Source organism: Cyrtonyx montezumae, unplaced genomic scaffold (assembly GCF_038088225.1).
Source record: "Cyrtonyx montezumae isolate F1298 unplaced genomic scaffold, pur_monq_1.0 scaffold_20, whole genome shotgun sequence".
In the NCBI taxonomy this organism is placed as follows: domain Eukaryota; kingdom Metazoa; phylum Chordata; class Aves; order Galliformes; family Odontophoridae; genus Cyrtonyx; species Cyrtonyx montezumae.
Genome location: NW_027071937.1, coordinates 9,840,673 through 9,863,115, shown reverse-complemented (window position 1 = coordinate 9,863,115; position 22,443 = coordinate 9,840,673). Strand labels below are relative to the sequence as shown.

Sequence of the window (22,443 nt, the reverse complement as noted above, 5' to 3'; positions counted from 1 at the left end):
ATCTGACTATATGCTCAACCCCTCTTCCTATTTTCACCCCCTTCATATTTTCAACAGGCTTCCAAGTCCCATTCCCATACTGCCAGCAAGGAGGACCTTCACTCACATCAGCAATCTTTTGGCTGACAACAGAAACTGATCCACAGTGTAGTACTGTGGGTTACTGGGGAACCATCAGTCATCAGATGAAGACATGCTGCTTCATTCAGACAGAACAAGTGTCTGATCTTCCACATAGCAAGAACTTTGGAATAATTGACCAGGAACAGATAGAGGAAGAATTGAAGAAATTTTAAGTGAATGGCTGAAGTACAAATACAGGCTTCTAAAACACAGGCCTGCAGTGCTGAGGCCATGAGGTCACCCACACCCCTGCTCTCTTACCCCACAGTTCCCTTCTAGCAGCCAAACCAAGGGATGCCAGCTGGAGCTGCCCAAAACGGGCAGTATGAAAGTAACACAGTACTTGTGTCTGTGTTTTTGGGGGGCAAAAAAAGCTCAGTATTATTGACAGGGGAGGGACAAAACTGGATTCTCTTTCTCTTGTCATATATCAGAAAGTCTTTGGCTTTTTGTTTAATCTACAAGTGAGAACTTTCATTTCTGAAGATGCTTTTTTTACTAGGATTGAGATACACAAAAGGCCTCAGACCCTCCACTCACCCCAGGTGACTTTGTCCCTTAGTATCACTGGATGTCCTCACACTCTTCATAAAGCTCAGTGAGGAGAACCAATTACGTTCCTCTTCCCCTAGAGCCCTGTATCCCAGCGGTCTGCTCCATGGTCCGGTAGCTCTGACTTCATCCTGCACTACCCACACCGGCTCGTAGCTATACCCGGGTGAGCGCAAGAGAAACGACCCCGGAAGATGCCCCGGTAGACAACACGGCGGCGCCTCGGTAGGCATGGCGTCCGCATGATCACGTGAGTAAAGGTGTTGTCATGTGGTGGCGCCGGAGTCACGCGCGGAGCTGTCGGTGGTTCCCACGCGGGTGGTCGGGTCTAAGTGCGGAGCGGGACGTTGCCATGGGAACGCGCTCGCCGCTGCTGATTCTCTTCCTCCTCCCGCTTCTGCCGCCGGTCCGCGGCATGTCCGGTGGGTGCTCGAGCCGGGACCCCTGGTTTCCCCCCAACCCCGGGCCCGAGTGGCCCTTACCAAGCGGGAGCCTTCAGTCGGAGTGGGCGGCACCGGGCGCTCCGGACTCCCCAGCGCCGTGCCGGGCCGTGGGGAAGCGGCGGCGGCGGGTTTTCCGGTGCTGACGGTTCCTTCCTACAGCCGCCCTACCGGCGGGACCTGGCCTGGAGGAGCGGCTATTCCCGCAGGTGCGGGACCACTTCCGCTTCGAGCCCAGCGGCGCCGAGACCTTTCCGCAGCGGTACCTGCTCTCAGGTGGGTGCTGAGCCTGGGTGGGCTGCCGGGAGCCATTGGTGCCGAGCGGCGTGGGGCGAGGCCGCGCGTTTCCCCGTGTCGCCCCCGGCCCCCTTCCCTTTCGCTCCCTTCTCCTGGAGAGATGCCCCACGGGCCCGTGCTTCTCATCACTGATAACCTAACAGCTTCAACGCCGCCGGCCGTGGCGAGCAGTGGGGGCTGACCGAGGGGCGGGCGGGCTTCCTGCCTGAGCAGCCCGTGATCTTCTGAGGACCAGACAGAAAGAGGAGGCTTTTCCAAATAAAATGCTGTCACTGTCGTAACAACATCGTTATCCAGTGCCAGATGTTCTTGGATCCCTCGTGTCGGGAGCTCTAAGAGAGGCATGCAGTGGGTGAGTGGAGCTGCAAGTGACACCGGCACAGAACTCAGGCAGTGCTGCCCGCCCCACCCCATCCTGTCGCCGTGGCTGCACCTTGCCTCACTGCTTCCCATTGACTGTCACTGTGTTACTCACGGCAGTCTTCACTGTCACCTGGAAGGATTGGTTTGGCACAAAGATACCAAAGCATTAGGGGGATTTTGATAGCAGCCTTGGGGCTGAAATTTCACAAATGGCCTCTTTGCAATGGAACTTCAGGATCATCTGATTCAGAGCATTTATTTTTTTAAAGTTTTACCTACATATCCTGCCAGAGCAGGTTCTGTAAATGACAGAGGTGAATGGCAGCTGTGAGAAACAGAGCACGCAGAGCATTTTCTTTCCCCCTCTTCTGCATCTTGTGCAACATAAAGCTTTTTGCATTTCACAACCAGGCATCTGACTGGCTTGAGGTTAGCTGGCAGTTACCCCAGATTTCAGCCTAAAAATAGGGATCTCTTTAAGCAACCTGTCATAGAATTACAGAATCATTACAGTTGGGACTTTTAAAGGTTGCGTAGTCCAACTCCCCCACAATGAGCAGGGACATGCTGTAGGGTGATGTAGGGTGAATACCCAAATCAACACTGTAGGATGATGACCCAAAATGAATAGTACCCAAACAATATAATCAAGATGGATAGTATATTTTTGGACAGATTATCCAGATGGTATAAAGACACCTGATAATATAGGAAGGGCTCTCCTGTCATTGAAGGTCAAGACTTGCCTAGAACTCCACATAAGAAAGGTCTCTAATGAGATCCTTCCTCAGTGGTGCTTACCTTTCAAATGGGGTCTGGGAGAGGTGGAGCCAGACTCCACCCCTTCTAGTCACACAGGTGCATTGCCTTCACCTGTCCTCCTGCAGCTGACTCAATGCTCTCCTCAGGTGATCAATCAGTGGTTCATGCCCTGATTCCATACACACAGCAGTTCCCATACACATGCGCAGCTAGATCAGAGTGCCCAGGGCTGATCTAGCCTGGCTTTGAAAGTCTGCAGAGGCAGGTCTTCAATCACATCTTTGGGCAGCCTGTCTCGCTTGGATTTTTTACTCCCATGCATTGTTGCTTACTGCAGGCCAGTTGGATAGTGGGAAGAATCTGTTCTCCAGAAGAGCAGTTGAGCTCTAGCATGGGCTGCCTGAGAAGCAGTGGGGTTGCTGTCCCTGTAGATGTTAAAGGTGGAACTGACCCTGAAAGGCATGGTTAGTGGGCAGCGCTGGTGGTAGGTATACCATTGAACTAGCTCATCTTAGAGGACTTTTCCAACCTTAATAGTTCCATGATTCTGTTCTATGATACAGGAGGCACGGACATTATTGCAAGAAATACCAGAATAAAGGTAGCACTTTAATTTCCTGCCTTTCTATAATCTGCCTCTTTGTTAACAAAGAGTAACAATTTCACCAGCAAAGCATTTCAAACCCATTTCTAAGCCAATGCTTGCTCTGGTAAATCTGCATTGAGAATGCCAAGAGTTAAGGTCAGGAATATCTTTGCTGCAGTTATGTTCATAGGATAACCTCTGTTGGAGGTTCCCCTTGGGTGATAAAATCCATGTTTAACTGACAGTCTGAGATCTGTTGTTGAAGAAAGCTATTTATTAATCTCCTTAGTTCATATACAGTTAAAGGCTAAGTTATAAATGTTTGGTGAAATCAGCAAGCACTAACACAGTGGTGTGTTACACAAGCAAATATTGCCATTGGCTTATCCTGCTGGTTTCAGTTTGCATTCAGTTATAGGCAGGTCTGAAGGTAAAGCAAACATTACTTACAGCTTGACTGTGTGTTACACATCGCAGTGAGAGCAATGTAAAGCAGCAGGCAGTTCTCCAACATTTGTTTTGCAGGAAAAAAGCGATCTCTGCAAGCAGTTACTTGGGCTGAAAAAGATATGTACGTGGGAACTGGTGCCAAAATTTTGGCTCATTTAGAGGCAACTGTTTCGAAATGTCTTGCGATACTGAATTAAGGATTTTTAGGCAAAGTGGAAAATCGAAGCCATATAGTGATCTGATGGCAGTTCTCACCCTTGGTCAAGGAAGAGGTTTCTGGAGCATGACCTCTCTGATACCTGCTTTTCCAGCACAGCTCTTGGGGATCAGCCTGTTCACAGTGTTTCCTTATTATACATCTGTCTAAACACACCAAAATCAGTCCTGTTGTGTTCTGACACATTTCTCATGTCTTCTGCCTATTGTCTCATTCAGCAAAGTTCTGGAAGAAAGGATTTGGACCAATCTTTTTCTATACTGGCAATGAAGGCAACATCTGGACTTTTGCTGAGAACTCTGACTTCATATTTGAATTGGCAGAGGAGCAGCAAGCTCTTGTGATTTTTGCCGAGCATGTAAGTATGGTAGTCATTGTTTATGCTGAAGAGTTGTGTTAGTGTTACCAAGTTCAGCTTTCTCCAGGTCCAGAAGAATAATAGCATCTCTTGCTGTGAAGCTGGGGCATACCTGCCATTGGCTTTCTCATCAGGGCAGCAGCTCTGTTTCCTTTTCTGTCCTCCCTAGAGTCTAGAGAATATATTCTTGAGGTCTCTGTTTATCTCATATAAGGCAGCTTCAGGAAACAAGGCACTTTCTCAGTTGAGAATGAGTTAGTGGACACTGTGTGCTCTGTTTCTACTTCCTGTCTGCACACATTTATCCCAGTCCTGTCGTGAGGACGGGGAAGACGCCAGCATTTCTGCAGAATTTCTCTTTCCTTTCAGAGATACTATGGGAAATCTCTTCCATTTGGACTTGAGTCAGTGCAGCTGAAGAATACTCATCTGCTTACTGTGGAGCAAGCCCTTGCTGACTACGCAGTGCTAATCACTGAGCTCAAGCAGCAGTATGGAGCTGCAGGCTGCCCTGTCATTGTTTTCGGAGGCAGGTAAAGATTGTGTAGTTGTACTCTTCTCTGCATCCTTTCCCAGTCTCAGCTGTGTTATTCTCCTTGATCCACTTGCATTTAAAGCTTGCTGGAGGGCCAGAGCTCTAAGCTGTTCCATAGAGAACAGATGTGCTTGTGGCTGAGCTTCCTGGGGGCTTATCTCCAGGGGCCAGTCAGCCGTCTCATAAATAATTAGTCTTGACTTGCAATTGCCTTTGAAAATGTTTGCTTTGGATACTAGAAGTTTCTAGGCATCTTCAGTGTCAGCCAGAACCCCAGAAGTTGGGAAATTGTACCTGCAGGATCAGAACATTCTATGTGAAAAATGCAGGAAAAATAATAATTGGTAAAATATTCTTTTGATAGACCATCTAGCTATTTATTAAACAGCCTCTTTAGCAGCATGCAGTCGTTTTCATTGTAGGGTCCTTTATAATCCTGCTCTGCACCATGCTGCTTGGTTACTCCTGGCTTCCTTGCAGATATCCTTCCCCAGTGCGCTTGCTCTATTTCAAGTCAGAGCTGCATTGGTGTCATGCACATGTCTCTTCCCATGTGTATATAGAGAGATGCTTCCCTTTAAAAGGTTATCAATGAATACAAGGGGCTTCTAAAGTGTTTCAGTGAGTTAAAAAGCATTCAGTCACCATTTTGCTTCAGCAGACCTTGGTGGTGACTGGGCTGTTGATCCCATGGTATCTGTACCATGACCACCAGGACAGAGCTGGTGTAAAACGGGTCAGTAACAGTCCTGGGCAGGGAGGGGGAGCATTCAGTGAGCTGTTATACTGCAGCTCTTGCTGTGTAAATCAGAGCTAAATATGCAGCAGCCCTGAACAGCACTAAATGTATCTTAAGAATATAAAAATATAGTAGTGTTGAAGCAGGACATTTCCAATGGGGAAGAAATTCCCCTTTCAATTGCTTATAGCTTTGCTAAACTTTAATAGGTGGAACTGAGATTTCTTGTCAGATTTCAGCTAAAACCTGTTTCTATGGCTTGGGTTAGAGAAAAATCTATTGTTTTACACGTGAATGACGTGGGACTTGAATACCTCTGAGCTGCAAGTGAAGAGCTTGGAGTCTGACATTGTTACCTGGGTGTTAGGGTTGTAATTTGTTACCTCCAGGGGCAACCTCAAAGTAACTCCTCAGCAGTTTGCATCTGAATCACTTTTGTGCCCTTGGGTTTATCAAGAAGTCCTCGATATGTCTGCAGACCTGTGGCCTTCTCACTGAGGCTTTCAAGGTGGCTTTGAGATTTCATGTGACCTTTGTTAATGTCTCTTATTCTCTGCTTGTGCTGATAAAACAAACAATTGATAAGCTGCTGCTATGTGGGCTGCACAGAATGACTACCACCTGCTTCTCAGAACTGTAGAGAGTTGCATATTATGAAGTGTTCAGGTACTCCCTCTGCTTGTTAGCCCTTGCTTAGACAGTCTTTATAATCCTGTGTGGAAAATGTGTCTCCTTCCCCAATTAAGCAGTGACAGCTTGTCGTGAGCCAGTTCACTCTATGCTCAAGCTGTCAGGTCTTGGAATGCTGTGGTGTTGCATACTGGGGCAGAATTTACCTTTGTCTGCAGAAGCAAATTGGGCCAGTGTATTCCTGCAAGAATTGACTTGAGGGCCTAGGGGACAGATGGTAAGAACACTGTGCTGCTCATCAGCCATAACTGGTTGGGTTGGATTTTTTTGTTCTCCATGTGAGGATGGAACCTGGGTTTATCTAACCTTCTTGTTGCTTTGGGTGAGGTGAGCTTATGACTACTGGCCTGAACATCCAGCTGTCTTTTAAAGGAAATAACTCTTTTCTCTCTCTTATGCCAGCTATGGAGGAATGCTGAGTGCTTACATGAGGATGAAATACCCAAATGTTGTGGATGGGGCATTAGCTGCCAGTGCTCCTGTGCTGTCTGTGGCTGGGCTTGGAGATCCTACTCAGTTCTTCAGAGATGTAACAGCAGTAAGTCGTATCTCTTTCCAGGAGTGTTATCCTTCTTCCTATAGGAAATCAGGATTCTTTCTTTTCAGTGCCTTTAACCAGACATCTTTTTCCACAGTGTGACTGCTGAGCAGGGAAGGAACAAGGAAGAGCAGGAGCTGCAGCTGTGATGGCTGATTATTGCTGTATTTGTGACAGCTCAGGGCCCAAAGACAGTGCTCTTATGAGCAGCTGTATGGGAACTGTTGACGCAGGGCCTGAACCACTGATGGATCACCTGAGGCGAGCACAGCAATTCACCTGTGTGACCCTTATTATTGATTGTCTCTTTGCCATCTTGATAATCTTTCTAAATTACACCATCTATCATATATCTTGACTGACAATATCATTCAGTGTTACTCATTTTGTTCCCCACCCTGCAGCAACAGGAGTGGAAAAAATCTCGAGTGTCTTGCGTTCACTTGAAGCCAGAACATGAATGTCTTTTTCATGTTCTGAGAACATCAGGATACTTGGGAAGGTGGTATTGCCAAGAACTAACCTTCATTTAGTTCATATGGGTAGAAATTTACTAGCTGGTGTGGTTGAAAGCTTGTGAGAGTGTCTCTTTTGCCTCCTCCTGACATGAATTTCTAGATGTGGGTGGCACGTGTAGCATTGTGTGAGCTACCTGGTATGAAGCATAGTCCTTGCGACCTTGTTGCATATATGCAACCTTATTTTAATGCAGATATTTACATTACAGGCAGTATAACTGGTAAGTGTGAAGAAGAGTTTTGTTCAAATAGGCAAACTCAGTAGCACTGGAAACTTTTAAGTATTTAGAGAATAAAATAAACCTTGCTTTAAAATTGTACATTTTAAAACTAAATATACAGTACTGCTCTATTATGTAACAGGCTCAGCAGTGCGAGTGCTTACTGCGAGGAAAGTAATTACTTCTTGGAAGCCCTGGTCAGCTGACAGCTCTAACTTGCTTCAGCTGTGAATGTGCTGTGAGTTATTACATGCTGAAATTAGGGCCTTGACCTTTTTGTGTGTGGGTGAGGGGAAAGAAGCTTCTCATTCATTTTATAATATATTCTCTATAGTGGTAAGTCAGCCCTGGTCTGGGGTCCTAAATGAGCTCTTCATGTTGTTTTCAAATTAGTTCCTTCCACCTTCTGCATGTTTAAATCTGCATCTGAAGGCTGAACTCTACTGCTCTTCTTGGTGAACAAGTGTCCCAGGGATGTTAATGCTAATCAAAGCACAGAGCTTTCATGAATCACTGTAGGAGCTCTCTTCTCTTTGCTTCTGAGTCAGAGCACCTTTCTCAAAACAGCTTTCTCTGTGACTTTTATTGAGCATCTCCAGCACATTTCATGATCCTACAGCTTGGGGGTGGGGAGTAAGAAAAGGGCATACTTTTTATTTTTTTATGGCATTTGCATGAGTTCTTTGTGTCTGCTGCCCTCTTAGCAGCCAGAGCAAAGGCTGCTATGTGAAGGGGACATGAGTTGCAGAATACTTCTGCAGGGGCTGTCAAAGGAATGCCCATGTGAACTCCAAAGTAATTTCTGCAAGACTAACTTTTAGACGATGAGAGAAATCAAAAAGAGATCCCACATCTATTTTCATTTGAGGTGGTGTCATTTTGAGAAAAATGCCTGGGTTACTTGCCATTATTCTAGAGGGTCAGAGCACTGTGAAGGAGCCCTGCTAGTTCTTGTTACTACAAAGCACACGTAGCCAGCAGATCAACAACTGCCTTACAAGCTGATAGAAGAGAAACAGTTTGGGCTGCTGTAGCCTTCAGTGACAGGAACAACCTTGTGATAACACCCACAACCCTTCAAATATACCTTGAAGTGCTTTGTTAAGAGGGCTAGTAATAGTTTTCCCAAGAAAAATAATGACATAGCTTTCTTGGTCACCTGGCTTAAGGAAAAAGGCAGATGTTGATTCTCAGCCCCACGTGACTCCTGCATGCAGACATGGGGCAGTGTGAGGATGGTTGTGTTTTAAAACAGCAGCTCTGAGGCTGAGCAGCCTGGCAGCTGTTCTGTGTCCCAGCATGTGTGATCTGATCTCTTCACATTCAGTCTAACAGCTCTGCTGGGCACAGGGGGTTCTGTCTGACAGCAGAGACCTGGTGCAGCAGCTGCTGCTCAGCCTGCTGTGCAGGCGTAGCTTGTGCTGGGATGTGCTGACTGCCTGGAGCCTGGAGGCAGGAGCACCAGTGTCACTGCTTCTGGAGGTGCAGGTGAGACTCTGGCCTCTGTGGGCTGGTAAGCTGTCACCTCCTGGTACTTCTGGCATATCCTCTGTGCATCTGTAACACCACATCTTTCCTGTCCATTCAGGATTTTCAGAAGTCCATCCCAGGCTGTGTCACTGCTGTCCGCAAAGCCTTCCAGCAGATCAAGGATCTGTTCCTGAGTGGAGGTAAGGACAAACATCTGCACAGGCTGCTCCCCATAGCAAGCAGGCTCAGGGTGGAATGTGAAGTTGGTTCCATTTTATTTTCATTAGGTCTTAAACTGGTTCAGCTAAATCAGTGCAGATGCCCACCTGACCTTTCTACTCACATAACTGATTTTTTTATTTGATTTACTGTTTTGGTTTGTGTTATGATTAGTAAGTAACACCAAAATGAAATCATTTCTATGGACTCTCTTTCATAAAACCAGTTCTTCTGCAGTTAAAAAAAAAAACAAAAAAACCACAAACATCTGCATTTTGATGCTGGTAAAGCCTCACCTTTCTCCCAGTGCTTATCCTCAATACCCATGCTGTTGTGAATTGTTCTTATAGGTATGAAAACAGCATGGTCCATATCACTGGACATATCTAGGAAATATTTGGAAGGCAATGCAGACCTTGTAGCAGCACTGAAAGAGCAGAGATTGAAATCTCTGGTCTCTTCATTCAGACTGGGCTGGATACCATGGTTCAGTGCATCTTTTCATGGGAGCCCTGCATGGACTTGGAGCCCCTATGGTTTATGGTCCATTTGCTGGGCAGCCTGCTGCCCTTGGTCCAAAACTGCTTGTAAGATTATCATGACAGAAAGGACATTACTCTTCAGTAATTGAGGTACTGAGATCTGTTTGGCACCATGCTTTCTGTAGCATGGTGGTTTTATTGAAGGTTTTGTCACTCAAGTGAGTATCCAGACATAGGTCCCAGGACTTGAGTTTCCAAGTAAGTACAGTCAGGTACCAGTGGAACAACTTATTGAGTAGAATGAGGAGAGACAGGAGCTGACAGTGTGGAATGTGGAAGATGAAAGTGAAAGGAGCACCTTCTCCCAACAGAAATGCGATAGTGTCTGAGTACATCTGGAATTAATTTCTTAAAAGATAAATTACCTGACTCAAGCTAAACTTTCTGTATAATATCAGGGTTTAAAGGCACATCTCAGGAGTCCTTGGTGACATTGTGAGGATTATTGTTGCCTGGCAATTCTTCCTGCTCCCAAGGGGCTCTCTCTTTTTTTTTTTTTTTTTTTTTTTCTGCTGGGATATCTGTGCTGTATTCTGTTCTGCTGCTTGAACCTGGCTGATGAACTGCCATAGGTATGGCAGTTCTGCAGCGAGCAGTAGGTGGGAGCCAGCAGAGCCCAAGGGAACAAGGAGGATCTTGCCAAGCAGGGTGCTAGGCAGAAAAGCCTTGTAGTGAGCTGCTTTGACTGCATCCAACTGGAGTATCCTGCCTAGAAGGGTGCTGCTGCCACTGGTGTTCCCCAGGGAGGTTTCTGTGGCACAGCTAGGCGAGATGTGAGTTGTGGATCAGCACAGGGGAAGACTGTGACTGAACATCTGTGTTTGTAACCTTAGGTGTAATGTATCCTTCCTGCTGGAAACCTCACCTTTGTGTTAGGTTATCATGTTACTCCAAAGGGAAACAAGATGCCAAAGGCCAATCATAGTTTACTCCACCGAAGTTTGTGCCTTTCATTTGCATTCTTTCTGCAGCTTATGATGAAATCAGTAGCAAAATGTCCACATGCAACAAGATTTCTACCAAGGAGGATGTTTACCAGCTTTTTGGGTTTGCTCGAAATGCCTTCACCATTATTGCCATGATGGACTACCCTTACAAAACTGATTTTATGGGACACCTCCCTGCTAATCCAGTGAAGGTGAGTACCAGGATGCAGTTGTGAATTGCTATGTGTGAAGGGAGGGTCATGCACCTGAGTGACCAGTGCCGGGGGCTGTGCATTGTGGGACACCACTAGGCAGTGGTGACATGAGAAAGCAGTGGTAAATGTTACAGCTCTTCCACTCTGACAGTAAATCTGCATGTTTTAAACCTCTGAGATGGCAACTGCTGTTTCTTATGCATTGCTATTAGTCTTGTTGGGTGGACATGCTGGAGCCATACCTCCTGTCCTCTGTGTCTGCTTTGAACACAAAGGCCTGTGCAGCCTTGCTAACTTCAGGTTTTGAATGCTGTAAACCTGCAGCTTTTCAAAAAATGTTGTTTTGTTGTAGCCTGCCTTGACACACTGTTTCTCTTGGTGGAGGCCTGAAAATAAGGCTCCCTTTTCAAGAATCACCTGGCATGATGGCATACATCAGAGTACAGAGTAGAGAAATGCTTGCTGATCTGAGGTCTGCAAAACTGGTGGGCTTTCAGGAGAGTAAGAGAAGGCCAAGTGTGGGGAAAGGTGTCTGGTTCTCAGAGGGTTACAAACAGCAGTTTCTTTTGAAAAAGGTCCCTGATCACCAGTCACTGTTACAATTCTTGGCTTCTGCTTTGCTGTCAACCTGGTGCTGGTGATGGGGCTTGACATGCCTCTGGCCTTGTGCTTAAGAGAGCAGCTGGCATGTATGGTTCAAATCTTACCTGGAGCAAGATGCAAGCTGTGCAATAAAAGCTGTGCAGGGGTGCTGTCCCTGGCCAGTTCCTTTCTCGGGTCTGTTTAACAAACAGTAAAATGGAAATGATTTCCCTAACTTTGCTTGAGAAGGGCCTTAAAATATCCTGATAGGAGGAGGAGGAAGGAGCTGTTGGTTATCACTCCCATGTAGCTGCAGCTGCTTTCTCCCTGTGTCTGTGCATTTTTTTAGTGGAGAGAGAGAAAAGGAAAAAATAAGTGTTGCATTTGGCCATTGGAAAACTGCTGAACCATCAGCTGTGCAAGCAGTACCTTTAACTTCCAGCTTAGCCCCTCTGCAGTGAAGGCTGTTGCCTGTCATGTCTGCAATTTGCCTTTAACATGTCTCATGCAGGTTGGCTGTGAACAAATCCTTGCCTATGGAGATCCAATTCAAGGCCTGGCAGCTCTTATTGGTGAGTTAATCTTACCAGATTGGTCTTTAATATAAAATCTTGTTTTCTAGTAGCACCTCTATGTGGAGTTGTCCCATTGTTGTGTGAGTTGTGTATTGTGGGAGCTGGTACAGCTCCAATTTCCTCCTGGGATGTTTTGTAGTGTATGAGGCTTCAGCCGTGGCAGCCCCTTACACTGTTGACTGTCCATGAGATGACTAATTATGGGTTTACCCATGCTCTGGCTGCTCAAGAGGTTGCAGGTCAAGGCACGTTCACTGAAGGAGGTTCTCTGCTCTCCTGTTTGAGGACAAGGCTGTCATCACAGGGCCCTGTGGTCTTAATTGAGTGGCATGACACTCTTAAATACATAGTATATGTTTATCTGTGAGAGTATTTAATTCGTCAATCAGCAGTGTTTGACAAGTAGCTAAAATACTAAGGTGTTGGCAAACACTGTCAGATCTATTTGGCTTTTTCACATCCTACTTCAGAAGCAACATGACCTCTGTTTCCTAGTGGCGAACAAGCTGAGAGTCAGTTTTTCCCTTGTGCTGGTGGGGCAGCAGTTTGTGCCTCTCCCTGTCTCACCAGCTGGATTCACTTGGTGTAGCTTAATCAGGCAAGAGGCATGATCAACCAGAGCTCTAGGCTGGGGGCTGGCTTTCTTCCATACCTGCCTCTTGGTATCATACAGGAAAACGCTATCTTCTTTTCACGTGTGCTGTAGCACCCCACCTCCTGTGAGGTAGAGCACTCACTCATGGGCTGTGGCACTGAACTGGCAGCAGCTGAATGGTGACAGTGTTAGCATTGTCCACTGATCTCTTACAGGATAGTAATACTAATCTCATTGATGTGAATCCTTTGCTCCACCTGCAAAGAACCAGACCAACAGTAATCCATCTTACTGTGTTTCAAGTGGGTATCAGTGCTATGTCAAACTTATTTGGTTTGTGGTGAGGGAAGCCAGTGTCTCAACACGAATGGACTGCAGTGGAGTTCAAGGTGTGTTGCATTTTGCAATCCAAATTTTGCAATCAGGTCATCAAAATAAATGGAATAAAATACTGAAGTTCCATTGAAGAATGCTCTAACAGAACTTTGTTCTTATGGAGAATGAAAAGAATGGGCTGTGGGGACCTGCTAGGAGTGGTTTAACTGACATCTTGCCTGCACTCTATAGACTTAATGCATTACTGAAAACCTCATCTGAAGAGAGCTATGGTGCACTGAGTTGTAGGCAGCAGCTGAGCTTGTGTCATTGGAAGAATCCGATGTCAGATGCAGTGGTCCGTTTGACTTTATAGATCTCTGTCAATTCTCAGTGAGGAAATGCTCTAAGATGCCTTTGTTCCTTTGAAAGAAACAGCATTAATGTTGGGCCGAGCCACTAAGTTTCACGTTTTCCCATGGGAACTGATGAATGTCCTGTCAGAATTCAGTTATCCTGGCTGCAGGGAAGGAGTGTCTCAGCCCATCAGGTGGCACCTCCTGGCTGCCCCTCCCAGCAGGCTGCACGCTGCTTTCAGGGATGGGAAATCAGTCTGAAGAGGTTTCACTGACACCCTGGGACTTAAATGTGTCTCTCCTAAAATCTACACTGGTGTCTTCACGGCAGCCCATTCCTCTCCTGTTTGCCAACTCAGCACAAACAGGGGAATTCAGGTACTGTGTCAGTTTTGTGGCATTTTCTTGCAGGCTGCATCTGCACCCTGTGTTTTGTTTTGTGCTGTCACAAGTAGGGTATGACAGCAGGGCAGCTCGTAATGTGCACAACTGTAATGGTAGGCACATTTTCTTAATGAAGTGAGTTGGCCTGATGTGCCACTGTGCCAGCTGACAGTAGTTACTGTCTGTCCTTCTGATGTAATGGACCAGGGCCCAACTGTACAGAAACTCCATTTTGGATCAGGTTTGGTATTACAAGAGGAAATGAGCTTGCTCCTTTCAGCATCCTTCATCTAATGCAAAAGATTCTGTCTTCGGTGGCAGCCATCCCATGACCGCAGCTAGGGAAGGTCTTGGCACGGTCGTGTGCCCAGCAGGAGAGGGAGGAAGCTGAAGGTGTCTGGTAAAGTTCTTCTTGCTCAGAAGCCCCCTGGGGGAAAAGCACAGGGCTGGGAAGGCCTGTCAGTCTCAGACATCCAGCAAACCCTCTGCAAGGCTGATGTCATGTGAACTTAAAAAAAAACAAAACAAAAAAAACCTGAGCTGCATAGATGTTATAAAGGAAGGAACCTGTTTCAGTTCTGTCTGAAGACAGTTTTCCAAAAGACTTCCCTGTTGGGATATTTCAGGCATAACTGGGAACCATGAACTCCTCTCCTTAGAGCGTCTGCTACAATATGTTTTTGTTTTTTTTTTTTAATAAGGAAACCATTTGAAATTCTCTGAGCTTTGAACCTTTGTCAGAAGGTCAGAGCCAATCTACTGCTGTCTTTATTAGGTTCTCCCTTTGTATTTTGGGGCTATGTTACAAAAAGCTCCATGCAGATCAAAGGTGATGCTGCTGGAAGGGTAAATACCTTGTTAAGCATACATACTGCCATCTATCGCTGATCCTTGTAAAGATTGAGGATCTCTTTTAGGACAAGAAACCACTAGGTGTTTTTAGGATAGGACTCTTCTAGGACCTGGGTCCTGCAGATAAGGAGATAGAACAGGGCAGGTTCCTTATTTCTGGGTGGACTAACAGCAGCTCAGTGGGGTTAGTGCCACATCTCTTGTTGGGATTAATAGCTGAGTTTAATCCCATCTGCAGCACTACAGCTGCCTGCCCCTGGTCTCCCTTTCTGGCAGCAGGGCTTTGGGATTTTGGCAGGACTGCAAGGTCCCAAGCTTAGCAGGAATCTGAATTACAAGCAGGCGGTGTTGCATTTGATGTCATGGGGAGAAAACAGCTCCTGCTATTCAGGTCAGTAGTGGGTTTGTGCTTAATGGAGCTGGAAAAGGATGTGAGCTGTGAGTGTTAATGCTGTGGGTGCAAGCTTGGGCTCATCAAGCAAAAATCCATGTAACTGGCAACGAGCTCGTTTTGGCTAGATTTCTCACAATGTAGAGGATTCCCTTGTGTGCTTCATGCCTGCATGGTCAGCAGTAGGTAGGGGGAAGGGAGCTGTGAACTCCCACTTGTTGGCTGATGGCTGGTAAGACTCCATGGTGTGGGTGAGGGTTCCCAGCAGCATCCCACCCCCCACTGTGAAGATGTGGTCACACAGCACATCTGTATGAAAGCATCTCTGCTGCAGTAGCATGCTGGACACCTGGAGCCAGGAGGAGTTATGTGGGTTGAATTGGAACGCCTGGAATCACAGTGAAGGGGAGGTGATGAGCAGAAGGCAGGTGCCTGGCTTTGTGTCTCGTGTGGCTTCAGGAACTGATGCAAGTTTTCTTTGGGCTAGAAGAGAGCTGGAATAGCAGCGCCTCTTTGCTGGAGCTGGCACCCTGCAGCCCTGTGTGTGCCCTGAGTGAGCTCACTTGTGGCCCCTGGTGCTGGAAACAGGCTGCACTTCCTACCTTCAGTGAGCATCAGCTAGAACACGTTGGTGTGGTTTAAAAACTTTAAGGTATGAACGCCAGCTAGCACAAATCTACTGAAAGCTGTTTTTTACACCCCTGCTTCTATTTGAATGTACAGTGATGGGCAGCTGAGCTTTTACATCTTACCCAACCTTAAACACCTCCCTGAGCTTGTTCTCTTTGTCCTGATTCACAAGCCCAGCACACAGAGGAAGCAGAACCAGGTGCTGTCAGACCTGGGCATGGGCTGTGGCCCTGCTGTGTGTCCCTGTGCATGTGCCACTGCTGCTGAGCCACCTTCTGCCTCCGCAGCAGGGAAGGGAATGCTGCTTGTATCTGCTGAGCTAAGCGCAAGAGGCTTCAGTTCATGCCTCGGCAGCAGCAATGAGTTGAGAGGTAATATTTGTGTGGTTGCTTGATGGGACTGCTGAGATGGCTGAGCCTGTGACAGCTCTGTACAGATAATTGGGACAGCTTACAGTGGGAGGAGGATGAGATGGGGCAGGAATTGACCGCTTCCTAGAGTTTAGAACCTGTGTTCCCAGGGGCTATTACTACTGCACAGGGCTCTAGAAGGCAAGGAGAGCATGAGCAGCAGTGTGCCTTGCTGCCCAAAGGGCCTACCATGCCCTGGGGTACACAGGTCAAGCACTGACATCTGGTGAGGGAAGGGTTGTCCTGCTGTGCTCTTCAGGGACATTGACAGGGCTCGAAGGAAAAGCATGGAGCTGTCATAGGCTCATAGGTTCATTAGGTTGGAAAGGACCTACAAGATCATCTAGTCCAACCATCCAGAGATCTGTCAGAGAAGGGTTAGGTGGGGGCTGGGGAACGGCTGTGCCCTGGAGTCAGTGGGCACAGCCCCAAGCTGCCACAGCTCAGGAAGAACTGGGACACCACTCTCAGCCATAGGGTTGGGGTTTGGGTGGTCTATTCCAGTTCATGATGTTCTGTGGTGGTAGGATTCTAACATGGAGAGGTGGGAGACCTACAGTGAGAAGCAGAATTACTCCCTCCCTCCCCTGCCCCTTTCCAAGGCTAAAGGTTTCTTGGCTTACCTTGTTTGACGGCTGCTTTCCTGTGGGATTAAATGTGCTTTGCCCCCCCAAGACAAAGAAGTCATCAATGACAACTATGCAGTGGTTGTATAGGGGCACATGGAGATCCCCAACTTTGCACCAGGTGCCACAGCTCTGCTCTGCAGCCCACATCTCTCTGCAGACACAGTTGTTGGTGGTCTTACTGCCAGTGATGAGCAGCATGGTGGAAGTGGAGCAGAGGGACTGTGGGGGCAGCCAGGTGGTTCATGGCATCCTGGAGGAGCCAGTGGTAGCATGAATCCAGCCTTGTGGGAGGGATTTCCTGAACATCGTGCTGCAGATCCTGGGAAGGAATGAGAGGGAATCTGATGTACTTTACAGTATCTCCCATATACTTCATCTGTGTGTGGTCATACTGCAGCCAGCTCACTGAACAGGTGGTCCAGTCTAAGATTTCACAGAGGGTTCCTCTGTCCAGAGCCTTCAGGCTCTGAGGGTCAGCCAGGAGCTGTTTCCAACACTGCCTTATGCAGCACATGGCCTTCTGACTTAGCTATGCAGGGCCAAGTTTTCTGGCAATATGTAGACTGTTGATGTAGTTCTCACCACTCAAGCAGCCCTCCAGAAATCAGAAACATAGCTTGATCACCTCTCTAACCAGCAGGGCCTCTGCAACCTTGTATGTCTCCTCAGTGCTCTGTAACGAGAGATCTAATTTGTTGGAGTAAATGAAGCTGAGGACATTCCTTAGCCCTACCTGTGTTCAGACAGATGCTTTCATCTGTGCTCCCTGTCCTTGTCGTGTTACCCACAAATAGAATCTTGCAGTAATTACTTGCTAATGCTAAAATGATCTTGTGTGCTGGAAAGCAAACCCCTTCTGCCTCCAGCATGGCATCGCACAGTGCCTTCTGGTCATGAAGTTTCAGGTGTCAGACCTGAGGCACCCCATGCCACTCTGCAAGCTGACAGCACTGCTTTAAAAGCACATATGCCAGGAGCAGCCCCAGAATGCAGTGCTGCACATGCAGCAGGTCTGCAAGTTCATGTGCTCTTGCTTGTGGGCTGTGCCACTGGCAGCAGTACTATATTCCTGCCCTACTATCTGGTAATGGTCCATCCGCACAAAAGCAACCTATTGCTCCAGCCCTCCCCAGCAAAGCTTTGCTGGACAGGCACTCTGTCATTGCTTACCATCAGGGCAAGCACATGCTGGCATCCTCTTTTTGAACAACAGTCAAACATAATCCCGTCTAGGATGCACCCCCCCCAAACACTGGTCCTCCAGTTCAATTTGGTGTGCTCACACAACAGCAGTTTTTTTCGGTTTTTTTTTTTTTTTTTTTTTTGGGGGGGTGGGGGTGTAGTCACAGCAGTTACACCCAGCTCAGTTGGAAGTGCTGGGGCTGATTTCAGGACTTGATTCCCATGTGCAGTACTGGGAGTTGGGCTGAAGGTGCAGGGGCTGACAAGTGGGTCACAGCTTCTGGGGTGAGCAGAGCCACTGGGAGCTGCTGCTCCTCACTGTGCTTATGGCAGTGAGGTGTAAAGCTGAGACTGTAACCCGCAGCTGGCGCCTTGCTCTTGGCCTACTGCAGCCCCAGCCACTCCCCTGCCAGTTCTTGCCAGCACAGAGCCTGTGGATGGATTGGCAGAGGGGTACCATACTGATGGCTATTTTGTGTTCTTCCCACTTGTCAGGGGTGTTCTACAACTCCACTGGCTCAGTGCACTGTTACAACGTGTACCAGCTGTACCAGCCCTGTGCTGACCCCACAGGCTGTGGCACTGGTGTGGATGCTGAGGCCTGGGACTACCAGGTGAGGTGCTGGGGATGGCAGCAGACTGCAGCTGCTGCACTGCCCAGTCCCTCCTCCATGTCAGCTTGTGTTCCTGTTTCAGGTGTGTACTGAGATCAACTTAACTTTCAGCAGCAACAATGTGACAGACATGTTTCCTGAGATGCCTTTCACGGAGGCCATGAGAGAGCAGTACTGTTGGAGCAGGTGGCGAGTGAGGCCACGAGCACAGTGGCTGAAGATCAACTTTTGGGGAGGAGGTGTGTGCTGCTGGCTGCTCAGCCCTTTGTGCTGCTGTGCAGTTTGCTCCCTGCACTCCCTCTGTCCAGCTGAGCTCCGCACAGCTGAAGTCACAGCTGAAGAGGGAAACAAGTTCTCTTCTGTGTTTGCTGAAATTGATGGGCAGACAGGCAGGGAGAAGGCTTATGTGTCATCTTTGAATTTCAGACCTGAAAAGTGCAAGCAATATCATCTTTTCAAATGGAGACTTGGACCCGTGGGCTGGAGGTGGGGTAAGCATGTGCACTGCCACCCCCCCAATCACAGATTGCTGCCTTCTGGGGCATATGCTGCCCACAGCCCTCTTTCAGACCAGCCAGGTGGAAAAGGAGCAGGTTGCTTAGGGTGGGCAGCCATGAGGAAGGAGCTTGCAGTGTCAGCCTGCCTGTGCTGTGCTTGGCAGTTCCTATCTTACAGGAAGTTTTGAGACAGAGGACTTGCCCCACATGTCCTGTGAGCCACGCGTGTAGTACTGGCTGCACCACAGATCTCTTTGCACACTTCTTCCCAGTCCTTCTCAGGTCTTTGTTGAGTTTTCAGAACTAAGGTCTTGTTTTGCCTGGTTACTTGGTGAGAGTTTCTCTCTGCTGCTCTCATTCCAGATCAATAGTAGCCTGAGTCCTTCGCTAACTGCTGTGACCATTCAAGGAGGTGCTCATCACCTGGATCTGCGGTGAGTATGCGTGCACTGGCAGTTTCCAGGCACTGATGTTTCCTTTGGCAAGCTCCTACTGCCCTGGGCCAAGGACCTAGGAGATATCATTTAAGCAGAACTGGATACCAGGATGTTACAGCATCATTGTAGAAGAATCCTTTTTTAAACCTAATACAAAAGCTTTCAGAGTTTCTCTGACACTTCCCTGCTGTCTCTAGGGGACACAACCCAGCTGACCCCCTCTCTGTCATAGAGGCACGCAAGTTAGAAGCAAGTATCATCAGTGGCTGGGTGAAATCTGCACGGGTGAAAAGAGCATGGGAGAAGAACTCTGGAGTGCAGGCAGGTAGCTGGCAGTGAATGCACCTTAGCCAGTCAGGTGCTGCTGGACTGCCTGAGGCTGCAGAGCTGTGCTTCTAGAGAAGGCATTGCCTCCTCTGCTGTGGTAATGGGAAGTCAAGCAGCAGCAGAAAACCAAAAAGCCAAATGACTGACTGACATAAAAACTGTGTGTTTCATGCTCACCTGCTCATAATGAAAATGTACTTGAAATGGTGGAAAAAATAAATCTTTCCTGAAGGCCCAGGAGTCATTGCTGTCTTGAACACTGTGTTGGGGAGGATAAAGGTAAATTATTAGTCATCTTGTTTTTATTTTCTGTCTAGAGATGAAGCAGAGGTATGGTCATTATACACATGGGTTCACAGGTGACCAACTCCACAGATTGCAGAATTCCAAAACTGTAGGGGTAACAGAGCCCTGAAGAGCTCTGTCTGATCCTAAAGCAGGTTCCCTTGAGCAGGCTGCACAGGAAGACATCCAGGCAGGTTTGTTTGTGCTCATCGCCCCTTGTCCTGTCTCTGTGCACCACTGTGCAGAGCCTGGCCCCATCCACTTGACTCCTGCCCATTAGATACTTATAAGCACGGATCAGATCCCCTCTCCCCTTCCCTCCTCCAGCTGAACAGCCCTGGGGCTCTCAGCCTTTCCCCATCAGGAGGTGCTCCAGCCCCTCACCATCTCTGCACCCTGCAATGGGCTCTCTGCAGCAGTTCTGTCTGCCTGGAGCTGCAGCTGTAGCCTCACATGTTCAGCCCCATTTAGTACTGTGGGTTTTGGTGGTATCTTTTTTTTTTTTTTGTTATTTGTTATTTTTGTTATTTGCGGCCGTACCTCAAGTACTGTGTTCAGTTTTGGGCCCCTCACTACAAGAAGGACATTGAGGCCCTGGAGCATGTTCAGAGAAGGGCAACAAAACTGGGGAGGGGTCTGGAGCACAAGTCTTAAGAGGAGCGGCTGAGGGAGCTGGGATTGTTTAGTCTGGAGAAGAGGAGGCTCAGAGGAGACCTTATTGCACTCTACCACTTCCTGAAGGGGGGTTGTGGTGAGGAGGGGGTGGGCCTCTTCTCCCTGATAAATAACGACAGGACGAGAGGGAATGGCCACAAGTTGCACCGGGGAAGATTTAGATTAGACCTGAGGAAACATTTTTTTTCTGAAAGAGTGGTCAGGCACTGGGATGGCCTGCCTAGGGAGGTGGTTGAGGCACCATCCCTAGTGCTGTTCAAGAAGCGTTTAGATGAGGTGCTAAGGGATTTGATTTAATAGTTGGGTAGGGATAGTGATAGGAGGATGGTTGGACTAGGTGATCTTGTAGGTCCTTTCCAACCTAATGAACCTATTAACCTATTTCTTAAGACACACTAAAATAATAAGACACAAGATCTGGTTGTTGAGCAACTGATTTGCAGAAAGTAATCCCATTTGGTCCTGCTGTCCTTCAAGAGCTGCATATTAAGGACCAGGAAAGCACAGCTACACTTGAGACAGCTTCAACTCTTTAAAATAAATAACAAGTTTATTTAAGTGCGTGACAATTTCATGGTTTTGTAAGTGTAACCAAAGAAGACAAAAAATAATTGTTTTAATTTTTCAAAGTGGAGCAAACTATCTCTGCACTTTAACAGGTAAAATTCTCACCGACTTCATGTACTCCATACCAATAAATAACAGCAGAATTGTAAAATTATATGTTCGGGTAATCAGATGGATGCCTCATTTCATCAGTATACAGTGCTTCTATGAGTTAGTGGAGAAGCCTCACCGGTCACCACAGGTTTGCACTGCTTACACAAAGTGACAGCACTGCTCCAACTTACATTACATGGTTCAAACACAAGTGCTTGCACTCCCGGTCCCCCCTTGCTGTCACAGTACACAGTTCCCAGAGTTACACTGTCAGTCACTCCTGTTATTTCACAATACTCAAGTGCTGATAAAAGGTCCATGTTTTGTCTTGCTGTTGTTTCAGGTTGGTTAGCTGTGTTGTTTTGTTTTTGGAATATGACAAATTTATTTCTTCCCTGTTCTAACTCAAAAGGACAAAGCTGCTGCCCAGTGCTCCTCATCAAGGAGTGCAGAGAACAGGAACAGGTGGTCTGTTCATCAGATTATTCAGATATTTACAAATTATGAACAACATATGGAAGACCTGATTGGGCAAGTTCCAGCCCCAAAGAGAGAAGCTTTAAGACTGTACTACATCTTCAGTAAGACACTTTTTCCCCCCGTATGTGCTGTACCTCCGCTAAGATCTGTCAGCATGCCTTTGGCACTGAAGTCAGGCTTCATGTTGTCTTGCTGAAACTATGGCTCATATAGTGCTGCCACCTCCAGCCACACTGAGCTGGAGTCTGCTGTTCCCCCTACTTGTGCACAGACCCTGACTTCAACGGTTAGATCTGCTGTACACTAGCAATTGTTCAGGATTGAGCACCACATAAAGGCAATATAGCAGCAGGTGTCTGCAGAGAGGATTGCATCTTGCTTATACTGCCTTTGTCCCTGCCTTAGCACAGCTCCCAGCAAGCAAACACTCTAAGCCAAGCCAGCAATGCGTTAAAGCAGCCACGTTCAGTATCAGTCTTTTGTATAGGAATCTGCAATTTAGTACCTCTGGACAGTTGCTTGCTTTGTGCCTTTCCATTAACAAGTTCCCAAGATGTCTTCTGACCTCCCAGAGGGATTAAAGTTCTTTAATTCTTACAACACACTACACGAATCCCTCGGTTTCTTTCTGCAGACAGTACTTGCCCCAGAGGAATCCACAGTGTGAGGGATAAAGCCCAAGTGCTATATAAATAATTTTAAGAGTCTTCAAGAGCAGAATTGCCACAAATCGTTCAAACAAGGCAGCTGCTAGAAACCCTTTATGTATCCCTTATCTCTGCAACACCATGCTAAGGAATAGGAAA

The 22,443-nt window shown here is 47.3% G+C and overlaps 1 protein-coding gene and 1 pseudogene across 1 annotated transcript; one reads left to right on the top strand and one right to left on the bottom strand.

Moving 5' to 3' along the window:
* Positions 1-983: 983 nt before the first annotated feature.
* Positions 984-19,551, top strand: DPP7 (dipeptidyl peptidase 7). The gene is made up of 13 exons (XM_065737724.1): positions 984-1,097; positions 1,278-1,391; positions 4,009-4,148; positions 4,518-4,681; positions 6,515-6,650; positions 8,978-9,059; positions 10,592-10,758; positions 11,855-11,915; positions 18,158-18,276; positions 18,359-18,515; positions 18,703-18,767; positions 19,137-19,207; positions 19,408-19,551. Exons 1-13 carry the CDS (start codon positions 1,028-1,030, stop codon positions 19,547-19,549), a joined length of 1,488 nt encoding a protein of 495 aa, XP_065593796.1. The 5' UTR covers positions 984-1,027; the 3' UTR covers positions 19,550-19,551.
* Positions 14,895-17,576, bottom strand: LOC136049141 (kelch-like protein 13; annotated as a pseudogene).
* Positions 19,552-22,443: the final 2,892 nt, after the last annotated feature.